The sequence below is a fragment of the Volvox carteri genome, assembly GCF_000143455.1.
Source record: "Volvox carteri f. nagariensis unplaced genomic scaffold VOLCAscaffold_82, whole genome shotgun sequence".
Lineage (NCBI taxonomy): Eukaryota > Viridiplantae > Chlorophyta > Chlorophyceae > Chlamydomonadales > Volvocaceae > Volvox > Volvox carteri.
This window is the reverse complement of record NW_003307625.1, coordinates 213,326-226,806: the sequence shown is the minus strand read 5'-3', so window position 1 is coordinate 226,806 and position 13,481 is coordinate 213,326. Positions and strand designations below refer to the sequence as shown.

At 52.8% G+C, this 13,481-nt stretch overlaps 2 protein-coding genes across 2 annotated transcripts; both read right to left on the bottom strand.

Annotated features, from left to right (window-relative positions):
- Positions 1-781: 781 nt before the first annotated feature.
- On the bottom strand, positions 782-1,961 carry VOLCADRAFT_99111 (uncharacterized protein; the record flags this gene model as incomplete). Its single annotated transcript, XM_002957893.1, has 3 exons — positions 782-879; positions 1,206-1,441; positions 1,894-1,961. The coding sequence occupies 3 exons, from the start codon at positions 1,959-1,961 to the stop codon at positions 782-784; spliced, it is 402 nt and encodes a 133-aa protein (XP_002957939.1).
- A 3,339-nt stretch (positions 1,962-5,300) lies between these two features.
- VOLCADRAFT_107886 (uncharacterized protein) lies at positions 5,301-7,492 on the bottom strand. Its single transcript, XM_002957892.1, has 5 exons — positions 6,683-7,492; positions 6,368-6,526; positions 6,181-6,301; positions 6,027-6,112; positions 5,301-5,953 (listed from the first exon to the last, which is right to left on the bottom strand). Exons 1-5 carry the CDS (start codon positions 6,789-6,791, stop codon positions 5,904-5,906), a joined length of 525 nt encoding a protein of 174 aa, XP_002957938.1. The 5' UTR covers positions 6,792-7,492; the 3' UTR covers positions 5,301-5,903.
- Positions 7,493-13,481: the final 5,989 nt, after the last annotated feature.

The window sequence follows — 13,481 nt, the reverse complement described above, 5'->3', positions numbered from 1 at the left end:
CCAGCGCATATGATCTATTTGCAATGGATCGATCCTAGACTAATCCAAGATTTGCAATTTGATATTTGGTGGTTACCAAGTGGAAAACTTTGTCAACTGAGGTTGAGCTTTTTGTATAGGAAGAATGTGCGCATTCTGTAACAGATGAATTTTTGAACTTAATGTTCGAGTGCGGCCAAGTGGAAACACCCTGTACACACGGCCACACGGACATGTGCAATCCTACAGGGCGGGGGCCCCTGGGCGCTTCGCGCTGGGGCCCCGCCCAAAAAACACGTGTTATTGGAATGCCCAGCCTATTATGATATTCGTGCTGAAGAGGGATTCAATAATCAACAGAGCATGTTGGAGGCCATGAAATGGGAGCCGGTACGTCTGGCGAATATGTTGGAACGTATGTGGGCTCACCGCAATTCAGTTATCCCCTTTGGGCGCTTGTCTAGACTGATAGTGCGGTGCTTCCTGTTCTCCGTGGCTGTTAGGCGTGTAGATATTGCCCTTGGGCCTTCGGCTCGTATGGGTAGTTTTACAGGTAAGGGGTCACGCACCCGCAACCATGTAAAACAAACAAACAAACAAACAAACAAACACACACACACACACACATGTATGGTCACTGTCCCTGTTGAGTCACAAGGCTCAGGGCACTTCTCTTCCTGCGCCTTTTGCAAGCCAGCTCCCACAATCGCCTTGGACGATCTGGTCAATGATCGCGCCTTGCTCACCTTACGCTTTCGGTTAAATGCTACTAAAGGTGAGAGACTGAACAAAGTGTTCGAGGTCATCGTAGGCGGATGTGACGCAACGAGGTCTTCATAGTAATCTCCATAATGCTTTTAAATGTTTCCTTTGGCTCCCGCTCATCCCTATCATGATTGCCTGTCGGTGGCCAGGTGGTCTTGGGGGGGATGGGGGGCTGTTGGGGGGGCTGTCGGTGGCCAGGTGGTCTTGGGCACTTTACCCCCTCTCCTGCCCCTGTCCTTGGAAAGTTTTAGGCCCACATGCTTGCAAGTGGGCTGTGTGGCTTTTCAAGTATGACAAGTTGGGTGTCAGCTTCCTCGAAGCCGGAAAAAGGGCGGGCCCCCCCTGCATCCGTACAGGCCGGTAGCTAGCGTGGCACGTGTGACAATTGATGGGTAGTGTCAACGCGGTGGGAGATGTGCTTTGTTGCAGCAGTGCTGATAGTGTGAGAGCTAAGCTTGCACCGGCGGAATCGTCGGCACCCTCTGCGGGCTCCACGTGAATCGCATCCATCCCAGGTGCATGCCGCATGGACAGTGCGGCAGACCGCAAGTCGGAATGCCCGTGCGGGCAAATGGTAACGCAAGCTGGGTGAATTTCGGTGCTGTCTGTGATGTTTATCCCCGAAGCGCCAGTGGCCTCAGCAATCCGCCCCACAGCCGCGGGCTTCATCGGGGCACACCGCAAGTCTCCGGAGGCCCTGAGCATGGGCTAAAGTAAATGTACAAATGAGCAGCTTGCGCATTTCATAGAGAAATGAAAGCAAATTTGTCGGCCTGCTGGTGGCAAGTCGGAATGCCCGTGCGGGCAAATGGTAACACAAGCTGGGTGTTCAAGTTATCATACGCTGTCATCTCGGAAATCAATGATGAGAGACACAGCACCTTTTTGAGCTTAATTTAGCCCGAGAGGCGTTGATGTGACTATGAGCTCGGTCAATTGAGGCAGCCAAAGTTGTTTGTGCTCATACGATTTTTGTTAGCTACATGCGAGATACCTTGCAATAGAGAATGCTACATATTACCGATAGCGCCTTTCATCCAGGCGAGATATTATGTTTGGTCCGTTACATACACACACACACACACACACACACACACACACAGACACAGACACAGACACAGACACAGACACACAGACACACAGACACACAGACACAGACACAGACACAGACACAGACACAGACACACACACACACACACACACACACACACGGACATGGGCAATCCTACAGGTCGGGGCCCCCCTGGGCGCTTCGCGCTGGGGCCCCGCCCAAAAACGTTTGTTCTGTTGCATTGGTCTTATAGTGCAAGTTGCCCACACATTCCTACCTGTTGCTACAGAAAACTACAAGCAATTAACGAAGTCAAAGAAGAATGCCAGTATGGAGAATTAAGCATCTGAATTGGTGATTACAGTCGAGTTGTACCATTTGTCCCCCCCATTTAAACTGGCAAGGGTTCCTTTCCTCGGCTCACTATCACTTTTGTTAGTATTATTCTGATGGCACATGCATGGCAAAGTGGAGGATCCTGATGGTTTGTTCGGTGGGGGTGTTTGGTGGTTGTGTGGTTTAAATGTGTAAAGTGGATGTAGGTTTGATGATGGGCCCCTTGGCATTTACATGAATTCGCAAATTTTGCAGTAAGTTTGTGCATAAGTTGGATAAACCGATTATTAGAGTTTAGAATTGAATAAATGTATTAATGCTAATAACAATCACTAATTGGCAAAGCCCGTAGTGCCCATTCTTTCTCAGGGCGAGCAGCCCACAGTGGAACAACCCACCACCAACATCTTTGCACCGAATTTTGTAGCATGAAATGCAAGGATGCCAGGAAGTAATTGTTATGATCTGGAGCATCCCAGCAGAACCGCCTCTTTAAAAAACATGAACAACCTGTGTCGGCTTCCTTGAATCCGGAAAAAGGGTGGGGGCCCCCTGCATCCGTACAGGCCGGTAGCTAGGGCGGCAGGTGTGACAATTAATGGGTAGTGTCAACATGGTGAGAGCTGTGCTTGTTGCAGCAGTGCTGATGCTGTGGGAGGTATGCTTGTCAGAGCACGGGAGGCAGGAAGCCGGGGCTCATAACCTGTTGAACAGACGGTGTCTCACTGGAACCTAGCAGACACGGCTAAGAGTCATTGGCCATTACACGCAGTCTGGAGGTCCGCGACCTGCCACCGACAGCCCCTTGCTTGGGCATAAACGTATGAGTCTGAGGTGCCGTTACCGGCATACAGCAGGGGCTCGGCCAGCAAGTCCGCGGTCCAGGCCAGCTGCTCAACGCTCAGCAGACACAATCGCAGCTTGCCAGTCTTCAGCCTGTTGGTTTTGCAGTCTGGTGCCGCAGTCCAAACACACACGGAAAACAGCACTGCACAGCACCGTATGCACTGCTTACGGTGCCCCTTCAGGCATTAACCTGCCCATTCGGGCGCCTGCCCACGCACCCTTGGCGCCCTCCTAGCTCAACACACTTCCTCTAAGCCCTCAGCATTTTTTCCATTTCCCCCTCACACGGTGGTCTGGTGATCTAAGTGACGCGCAGCACCGTGCGGCAGTGCACGAACTTGATTTCGCCCAGTGCCTTGGTGAGAATGTCAGCCACCATGGTGGTGGTGGTGCAATAGCTGGGCTTAACCTCATCGTGCGTGGTCGTTTCTCGCACGATGTGGTGGTGCACATCGATGTGCTTGGAGCGCACCGACGTGATGGGGTTGTTGCCGAGGCTTGTGAATCCAGCTGGATGTTGACGGCGCCTGGTGACAGGTCCAGGTCGCCACCAGCTTGCGCAGCCACATAGTGCCTCGTGCATGGCTGCCGTGGCGGCCTGGTACTCCACGGACGAGGCAGCCACGGTGCGCTGCAACTGGCTGCTTTAGCTGACCGCTGCACTGCCGAGCATGAATGTGTAGCCCATGGTGGACCAGCGGGTGGCTGGGTTGCTGGCCCAGTCCGTGTCGCTGTACCCACCGAAGTTGCTGGTGTTGCTGCTGCTGTCACAACGGTACCACAGCCTGAGTGTGCGGGTGCCAGATAGGTAGCACAGCACTCCCAGCACGAGCCCCATGTGGGCCTTGGTGGGGGCGGGCATGTGTCGCACGAGCATGCTCAGAGTGTGTGTGATGTCCGGGTGTGTGCTGATGGTGAGGTAGTTCAGTTCGGCCATCAGTGCACGGTAGTCACTGCCATCAATCACTGTCGTCTGGGTGTTGCTGGCTGGCAGAGCATGCGTGCCCTGAGGCAGCGGGGTGGCGTGCAGCTTGGCGTTCTCCAGGCTGTGGTGCTGCAGCAGCTGCTCCACATAGCGCCACTGTGTGAGCACGGACAAGACGGGCTGCTGGTTTTCACACATAAGCCTCCCGCACAACAGCCCGTCTATCACCGCATGGAGTGAGCGTGGGCACTATGCATGGATGTGGACCTGCAGGCGCCGACCGACATCACCGTCTATGCCCTCGGCACCACGGGCAACTGAGCTGGGGGGGGCCAGGCTGCAGGTAGCAGCGCTGGCAGAAGTGCCACCGCCATCCCCAGCACCTGTGGTGGCAGCACCGCCGGCAGCCGCACCAATGGAGGCCAGCTGGACAGTGACAGCAACGGCAAAGGGCAGCCAGGCAACGGCAGGCCCAGGGCTGCTGAATGCTCAGTCGCCGAACTCACGGCAGCACAGCACCTGCGCTGCCAGTACAGCCACCTTGGTTACCGTGTGCTGGAGCAGCTGATCAGCAAGCAGCTGGTGCAGGGACCACAGGTCACTCCAGCGGCACTGTGCCAGGTGGTGGAGGCCGTCTGCGAGGCCTGTGTCACCGTGAAGGCCACCGCAACCGCCCACCCCAGCCACAGCAACTGGCTGCAGCACGACCTCCAGTGCGTGTGTACACTCTGACCTGTGCGGGCCCATGCCGACCATAGGCCGAGGGGGTGCACGCTACTTGCTGACCTGCTGGACAGTGCTGTGGGCGAAGTCCTGCAGGACATGGTGACATAGCTGGAGGCCCGCCACCTGAACCATGCACGGGTGCACATGCAGCACAGCGACAACGGCAGTGAGTACGTTGCCGAGCAACTGGAGCAGTGGCTGCACCAGCACGGCACCGCACACACCCACTCGGTGCCGTACACCCCGGAGCAGAACGGAGTGGTGGAGCGACTCAACCAGACGCTCCTCGACCGTGTGCGGGCGATGCTGCACGATGCAGCACTCCTGGTCAGCTACTGGCTGGAGGCTGCACAATAAGCTCTTCATTCCTTTTATCTTGAGCATCTTCTGTTTCTTTATCTGTTGAACTTCACAAACATTGTAACTGATCAGCGTTATGGGTCACTTTGGCGAAAACTCTGGTCTGTTCCTTCGTTTCTTGATACAAAGTCAATCTCATTTCTTTGTATTGATTATTCATCCCCTACCATGCAGCATGCTGAAGGTTACATCCTGCTGCAGGTTCGTGAATTTCCTGGTAGTTCGTGGGGCAGATCATAGCTCACGATGTGGTCACTCTGCAAATGCCAGGCAACCATCGGGACATACCTTTCTACCGTTGTCCTATCGGTGCTGAGCCATAAAAATTTAAAAGCCTCGAAAAGGCAAGCAAGGGAAACGACCGGTGAACAGAATGACCGCCCGAGCCACTGCCGTGTAAGCCCAAAGGACCATTACACGCCTTTTAATCGTCAGTCTACACATCAGTTCCTCTCTTGAAAGCTGCAGCAGTACTTACCGAACGGAAAGCATTAGCAGAAGATTCTGCGTATACACCATGGACCACCCAGCACCGGTAATGGTCCCCAGTGCCACCAGGAGATTATAAAAGAGCCGCATATAATTTACCAGCGAAGTTACAGCAGTACAAAGTCCGAAGACAGGAGAATGATTAGGTTCTCACGGATAAGCATACACACGCCGCATAGATCATAGGACGCAAGTTGCAAAGGATAGCCGTCATATGCACATCTACGGCATGCATCACTACTACCCATGCCAGCGTCCCTCCAAGATGTCACTTGCGTCACACCAGTCCACGCTGCCCGAGAAGTTCTGCCTCATGTAAGCGACCTACACGACTTGGAAGATAAGGTAAAAGCCCAAGACTGCCAAGTAAAACGTGAAATCCATACCCTTCGCCGTTAAGATCCCAGACACCATTGGATTGTCATGTTACTCCGCGGTTGCAGCAGCACCGGCCTTGGACGAAAGGATAATCCCAACTGCACGTACAGGAAAAGTGATCAACTATCGCACTTACTCAACATCTCCCATTCTTAAGGCGTTGGTACTTACCAATCAGACCATACAGAGCCAGCGCCTCAGCGAAAATGAGGATCAGAATCATACCTACGAACAACTTCGGTTGCTGCGCGTTCGCCCTACAAGGCACAAGTATCTTGTATCAAAAACGCTATCAACCTTTTGTAGAAGCTTTGTGATAACATACCTGACGCCAGCATCACCAACAATCCCAATAGCCATGCCAGCAGCCAATCCCGCCAGACCGCAAGCCAACCCAGATGCAAGGTGAGCGAAACCATCAAAGAGCTGGTACTTTACCGGGTTCACTGCACGAATTAAGACAGTTCATTGGCTCTGCATCAAAAAGTCTTCGGGCAAACCGCAAGTCTCACCGCCGGTAGAGATGATCACAGCGATAATCAGACCGTAAATGCCAAGCACACCAGCCATGACCACGGGCACGATGCTCTTCATAACCAGCTCAGGACGCATGACACCCATAGATGCAATGCCCACGCCAGACTTGGCTGTGCCGTAAGCGGCGCCCATGCCTGCGGGCCACCATATGAGAAGACCTCAAACAAGAGGAGGCTGAAATGAACAAGAATTCCGACCCATACGTAAGAGTTCAACGGGACCTTTATTTGTGCTCAAGCAGTCAAGAGGGCTTGTTTTTGTGTCCAAGAAAACAGCTTCCACCAACTTACATGAAAACACCAGCGCCGCAGCAGCGCCGATGAAACCAAAGAATGGAGCAGTAGCACTAGCATCGCTGCCCGAGCTGGACTGAAGGAGAGCACGGTAATGGTCAGCCATAGTGCGACTTGGGCAGGATGAAAGCGACCAAATCCAGTTGATAAATTTCAGGCCAGAAACCAACTAATAGACAAATACAACTGAGCAACACAGCATTGATATGATAAGGCACAGATTAGCTGAATTAAAAGGAGGCCAATGACGTACGGCAACCTCCCGCATTTTTTCAATCCTATCTGCTGCCGACCGTTCTCATGTAAACATTTGCACTTTTGCACACACCAGCTACTCAACATGATGTCTGGAGGAGATTGTGGGCTTACTCAAAACGGAGTGGCCTCTGTATGTTGACCGCGGGCTATTATTCAAACCATGCTAGTCCTTGACGCTTAACCTTGAAGTTGCTCGTGGCCCGCTACGTGCATTTGAAGGGCACATTTCAGGGGCAAACATTTTGGAAGGACTTAGGCTTTCCGCACGATCTGTATCCTGGCTCCGTCTTAGCGGTGAGCAGCTAGAGTGTTCTCTAATGCATGATGCTTTTGCTGTGAGGTTAGAGAAATACCGTTTCATTTGGCGCTGTAGTACTAAGGACCGACGAAATTCGCTAATTGCCCAGCAAACATGAACGGATGCTAACAAAGATTGGAGCCAGAGCACTGCATAACTGGAGGCATGGAAAGGTGGAACCTGAGAACTGCGAAACTCGAATATGACGCAATACATAGAGCGAAAGCTTTACTAAGAAAAAAATTAATCTGCATTTCAGGACACCAGAAAATACCTTTCAAAACCATGTAACTGTACCTCATGACAAGAGAGCTTGACTGAATGGTGCCGTACATGCACCCCTTTCACTTCTTTTTACGACCTGCCACATATCGGTGCTCCCGTTCTGCCATAAGCTTTCCCCTGGGAACTAGTCTAGGCGCTTTCCCAAACAGAAACGTCAACAACTATGGCAGCTGAGAGTACCTCGCGCGAGTTGGCGCTTTACAGCGCCAAGATCGCTGAGCAGTCGGAGCGCTACCAGGATATGGTAGAGGAGATGAAGAAGGTGGCAGTTTTGGCTACCGAACAGGAGCTTTCCGTCGAGGAGCGCAATCTGCTGTCCGTCTCCTACAAGAACTTGGTTGGCTCTCGCCGTGCAAGTTGGCGTATCCTGCAGAGCATTGAGCAGAGCGAGCAGTCCAAGGGGAATGATAAGCGTGTGGCCATGATAAAGAAGTACCGCGCGGTGGTGGAGGGCGAGCTGGACAAAATTTGCCAGGAGATCCTGGACCTGCTCGATAAGTATCTTATTCCTAGCGCCCAGACCACGGAGGCTGCCGTATTTTACTTGAAGATGAAGGCGGATTATCACCGCTATCTCTCTGAATATAAGGTCGACGAGCAGAAAGCGGCGGCCGCAGCGAAGACCTTGCGGGCGTATGAGGACGCCCAGTTGAGGGCGGATGAGCTGCCAACCACCAACCCAATAAGGTGCGTTTCATTGCTCTATTGTAGCCAGGTGCCGTTGGGCAGCGTGATTCTAATTTGTCTCCGCGTGACGTTTCAGGCTGGGTCTGGCGCTGAACTTCTCCGTATTCTACTACGAGGTTATGAACCAGCCAAGCCTTGCCTGCAACCTTGCCAAGAAGGCGTTTGATGAGGCCATTTCCGACCTTGATTCACTGGGCGAGGACTCTTACAAGGACAGCGCTCTCATCATGCAGCTTCTCAGGGACAACCTTACTCTCTGGACGTCGGAAATGCAGGATGAGGACAAGAACCGCACTTGAACTCATGTTGAGTAGTTTTGAACGGGTGTAAGCTATTGGCCTATGCACAACCTTGTTGTCGACGTACCGTCACCAGATTAGATTGTTGCTTTTCGGGTTCATGCTGTCTCTGCATGCTCACAAGGACGGTTGTGGTCCGTTTTTAGTCCTTTCTGCACTTTTAAGGGATGTGATGTTTCTGCGAAGGCGCAGAACCCGGTGGTATAGGGTTTCATCGTGTAGTGGGAATTTTCGGGCAGAGAACGCTTCGCACGTGGTTGCTTTCCAGAAAGCGGTGAAGTCTTTATGAAGATGGCTTGCGACTTGGCCTTTAATGGGTGGTATGCTCGTGTAACAAGAGGGCGTCATCCTCCAGTATGATTGCATTTAGTCAATATGTCCGGTTTGGTCTTCTTGGGAGCAGGTTTACAGATTCGTTGCGGCAATATAACATGATGCGGCCACGCAACAGCTCACTGCAACTCCGCCAGTGAGTTAATGTTTGTCCTATCGTCTTGTCATTACGCTGGTAGTGTACATGATTTTGCTTGATGAATTGACACGTCTGGGCTGTGATATTGTCAAGTTCCCTATAAACCCGGCATAAGTCCATGAGCCAGTTGCAAGATGCGCAGGCAGCACACGGAACCCTACGAACATGTGCCATTCGATAGTGGTTACAGCCATCCAGAAATTCTCCCTGGCCACAGCATAGGGCACCGCCATAGTTTTTTGTACACTATATGGCCGCCATAGTACTGTATACGCAAGAACTCATTGTCAAAAGCATGTAAAGGACTTCACGAGACTCAAGAACTTACACATTTAAATGTTCCTGCCAACGCACGTGGTCAGCTTGAAAGGGATGAAGGCGGGATCATGGATTTGCACTGCCGTGTATGCAAGCAAACTACATATAATTCGGTCTCCAGAGTCTAACAAACCGTCGAGGCCTAATTGCAGACGCAACAGCTCGGAAATAAGGAATCTTATTGCTGTCAGTGGTCCAAGCCCCGCATAATTTGCAGACCAGCCCTGCAGGGATGGGAAAGGTGAGCTGCAAACACCCTTGCGCCATATCTACTGTTGCTCTCAGGGAGCGCTGAATCCGGCATCAACTAATCTTGAAGAAGCCGTACAAGCCGTCATGCCTCAGGCCATCATCCTTTGGTTACAGCCGCCTGCGAAACCGCTCCAACTAGCTCCATAAGACAATAACATTGTTTGACAAATGCCCTCATCAGGGCCCCGTCCGCACCTGCTACGAACATTCTAGTCTTAAGGACGTTCACGGGGATTGTTATTGTTGTGGTCACAAGCCCAGTAATTAAACTGGCTGCAAGGAATGTGGGAAGATAGTCGTCACCCCCTGTTTGCCGCATTACCTCGTGCTTTACAATGTCATAAGTAGCCACCTGAGATAATGTGAGGAGTGCCGCGCGAGTCTGGGACGTGAGACACATCAGGTCGGAGAGGTAAACACGTGGGAAACAGTTACGGAGGATATGTGTGTGTGTTACATGGTTGGGAGTGCCTGACCCCATACCTGTAAAACTACCCGTACGAGCCGAGGGCCCAAGGGCAATATCTAACGCCTAAAAGCCCCGGAGAACAGGAAACACCGCACATCAGCCCAGACTAGCATCCACAGGGGATAACTGAGTGAACCCACATACGTTCCAACATCCTCGCCAGATGTACCGGTTCCCATTTCATGGCCTCCAACATGCTCTGTTGATGATCGAATCCCTCTTCAGCACGAATATCATTATAGGCTGGGCATTCCAATAACACGTGTTTTCCATCCTCGATTCGGCTATTAGTACCACAACAGCGGCAAAACGCTGCTCCCTGGGGACATGGTACTTGCCCCTTCGTGCTCTGTTTGCCTCCAAAGCCCAGCAACATAAACGAAACTGCATTATCTTACGATGTGCTAAACGAGGAATGAAAACCTTAGCATGTGTTGGCCACATGACGGCTGCAGCTCCTGAAAAGGGCAGCCCCATCCAGTGCTTATACTTCACCATTTGCACTCCCGGTTGCTTCCCATCTGATGGGTACTCCTCTGGCAAGACAGTCAGACGCGCATGGTCCCAGCCGCTCATCAAACGCTCTCTTAGTGCCGTTATCACCGCTCCTTCAGGGAGAGGTCTACTTAACAACCAGTCAACACGCTCCTTTACCCCCATGACTTGTGGTATTCCGCTCCAAACATTGCACTCCAAGAAGGAAAACGGTCGTAACATTGAGGTTCCCCAACCCTCCCATTCCGGGTTGGTCAGAGCATCGGTTATCTCCTGCTGTAAAACTGCATGAGCAATGGATCCCACTTGCTTTTGAAGGTGGTTCCAGAAACGGAGGACCTGTTTCACCATGTAATACTGTAAGGGGAGTTCAGCCAGCTCCGCATACAACAGCCTGTGGGATGGCCGTGCCGTCCCCACTACCTGCCTCATGAAGAAAATCTGCAGCTGGACAGCGCTATCCTTCAAACAGGCTTCGAACATGCCCTCCGCAAGGTTGGCTTTATCCCCCCGCCTTCCCGCCCTGTCCACGACCTCTGCCAGCGCAAAAGGGCCCCACGCCTGGCAGCCATACAACAGAATTGCTCGGACTTGGGCTGCAAAGCACCGCATTCGCACATCGGGGGCAAACAGCTTCACTTTGTCCAGCTTTGCGCTTAAGGAAAACATAGCGGACCGACCTGTATCACATAACTGCTGACGGCACGCACTAAAAGGCCGTTCTGGCCCGTATACCAAGCCCAGATAGCGAGCGCTATTTTTGGCAGGTACGTACCTGGCCTGATAGCCGTAACTGTTGACATCTATCGCTAAGTTCCGACTGCTGGGTGCCATCACATGCAAAAACAAGCCTTTCACACTTTGAGACATTTGGTCCCATCCCAAAGGCTTCGCAAAACAAGTCCACAAGATGTAGCAACTCAGACATTCGCTCTAGTGACGTCGCTAGCAGACTAACATCGTCTGCATACAACAGTAAGGGAGACGCGCTTGCTGTCCACAAGGGGTGTGTCATGCTTACGTACTCCAGCTTCTACAAGGTCATGAGTATCAATCAAATCAGCTAGTGTCTCAATGAAGAGTCCAAACAGCTCCGTAGATAAAGGACACCCTTGCTTCACTCTTTGCTTAGACTCAAACTCTCTTCCCACTTTCTCATTCACCTTATTCACCATGGACACCTTCTTGTACGCTTTTCTCAGAGAATCTAGCATGGGGCCGCTAATCCCCCTCTCCTGCAACCGAAGCCACATATGCTCGCGAGGCACCCTATCAAAGGCCTTCTCAAAGTCAATCTGTACTATTATCAACAGCGGCTGCCCCGCGATCCGATGCCACCTGACCAGGTTGAGCGGTGCCAAAACCCCGCCTGAAACCCGCTTGGCATGGGTGCCGTAGGTCCAGTGTTTCCCCAACACGTACCAGACGGAGGATATGCACCTAGGAAAAGTGCAATAAGCATATTGATTGTTTGTTGGCCCACCATGCTTGGGGCGGCTCCCCGCCACAGCCCTGCCACACCCGACTCCTTGACCACATTGCCCACGATGCCCCAGGTCCCCTGCCGTCGAGAGCCCTTGGCTTGCAGTCTTGTCTTTGGCGGGGACTCGTAACACCGGCCGCTACACCTCCGCTGATAATGCCGACCATAGCCTTGAACCTAAAATCTGCTGGCCCCCGAGGCACTCACTCTCCTGCCAAGGCCTGCCGCCCAGTGATAGGGGAATCCTTGCATGGCCCGTAAAGCCCAAGCCTGCGCATATATTAAATTAATAAATACTCTTGCGTTGCACCCGACTGCATCGGTGGCATGTGCACCACGCTCCAGGTTACAGAAACCAAGTGAACGCGCACAGCACCGTACACCTTTACCGCGTCCAGTGAACATCTTGGCCAACGAAGACACACGGAAGTTGAGGTTACCATGCTAAGGATATAGTTTTTTGAGTCACACGACAGTGTGCCCCCGGGCCTTTTAGCATGAACGTCTTTGTGCACTGGAAGGACGCACTGCCCAAAAGCGTCCCAGTGCTGATTCCACCTACTCCCCTCCGTACAAGAAGCCCCGCGGAACTGCCGGAGGAAGGCCCTTCCATAGGCTTATGATGCCGCCCTCACGCACAATAGAGGTTGCAGTCCGGAACTGCACGAACATCCACGGAGCAGCCAATGGTGAAAAATATGACTTGCCACCTTCCCCAAGCAAACGCATGACGCAACCAGGATTACAAGATGTCAGTAAAAACCTATCCAAGTAGGCGATAGGTCCTCATGCAGAGGTAGCCATGGTCACTAACGTTCTGGACTGTGAGACGCTAGCCCTGGTCAGGAGGTGTAGCACACGTCCCCGCGGCCGCAGGGAGCACGACGCACCAGGCCGGGAAGAGGAATCCCAGGGGCCCTGTGGCCCTGCAATTGCATCCTCATCTTCACGACGTCTGAGCAGCAGGGTGGGTAGCACTATCTCAATAGACAAGTCGGGTGTCGGCTTCCTCAAAGCCGGAAAAAGGGCGGGCACCCCCTGCATCCGTACAGGCCGGTAGCTAGCGAGGCACGTGTGACAATTGATAGGTAGTGTCAACGCGGTGGGAGGTGTGCTTGTTGCAGCAGTGCTGATGGTGTGGGAGCTAAGCTTGCACCGGCGGAATCGTCAGCACCGCCTGCGGGCTCCACGCGAATCGCATCCATCCCGGGTGCATGCCGCATGGACAGTGTGGCAGACCGCAAGCCGGAATGCCCGTGCGGGCAAATGGTAACGCAAGCTGGGGGAAGTTCGGTGCTTTCTGTGATGTTTATCCCCGAAGCGCCAGCGGCCTCAGCAGTCCGCCCCACAGCCGCGAGCTTCATCGCGGCACATTGCAAGTCTCCGAGGCCCCGAGCATTGGCTAAAGTAAATGTACAAAGGAGCAGTTTGCGTATTTCATAGAGAAATGAAAGCAAAGTTGTCGGCCTGCTGGTGGCAA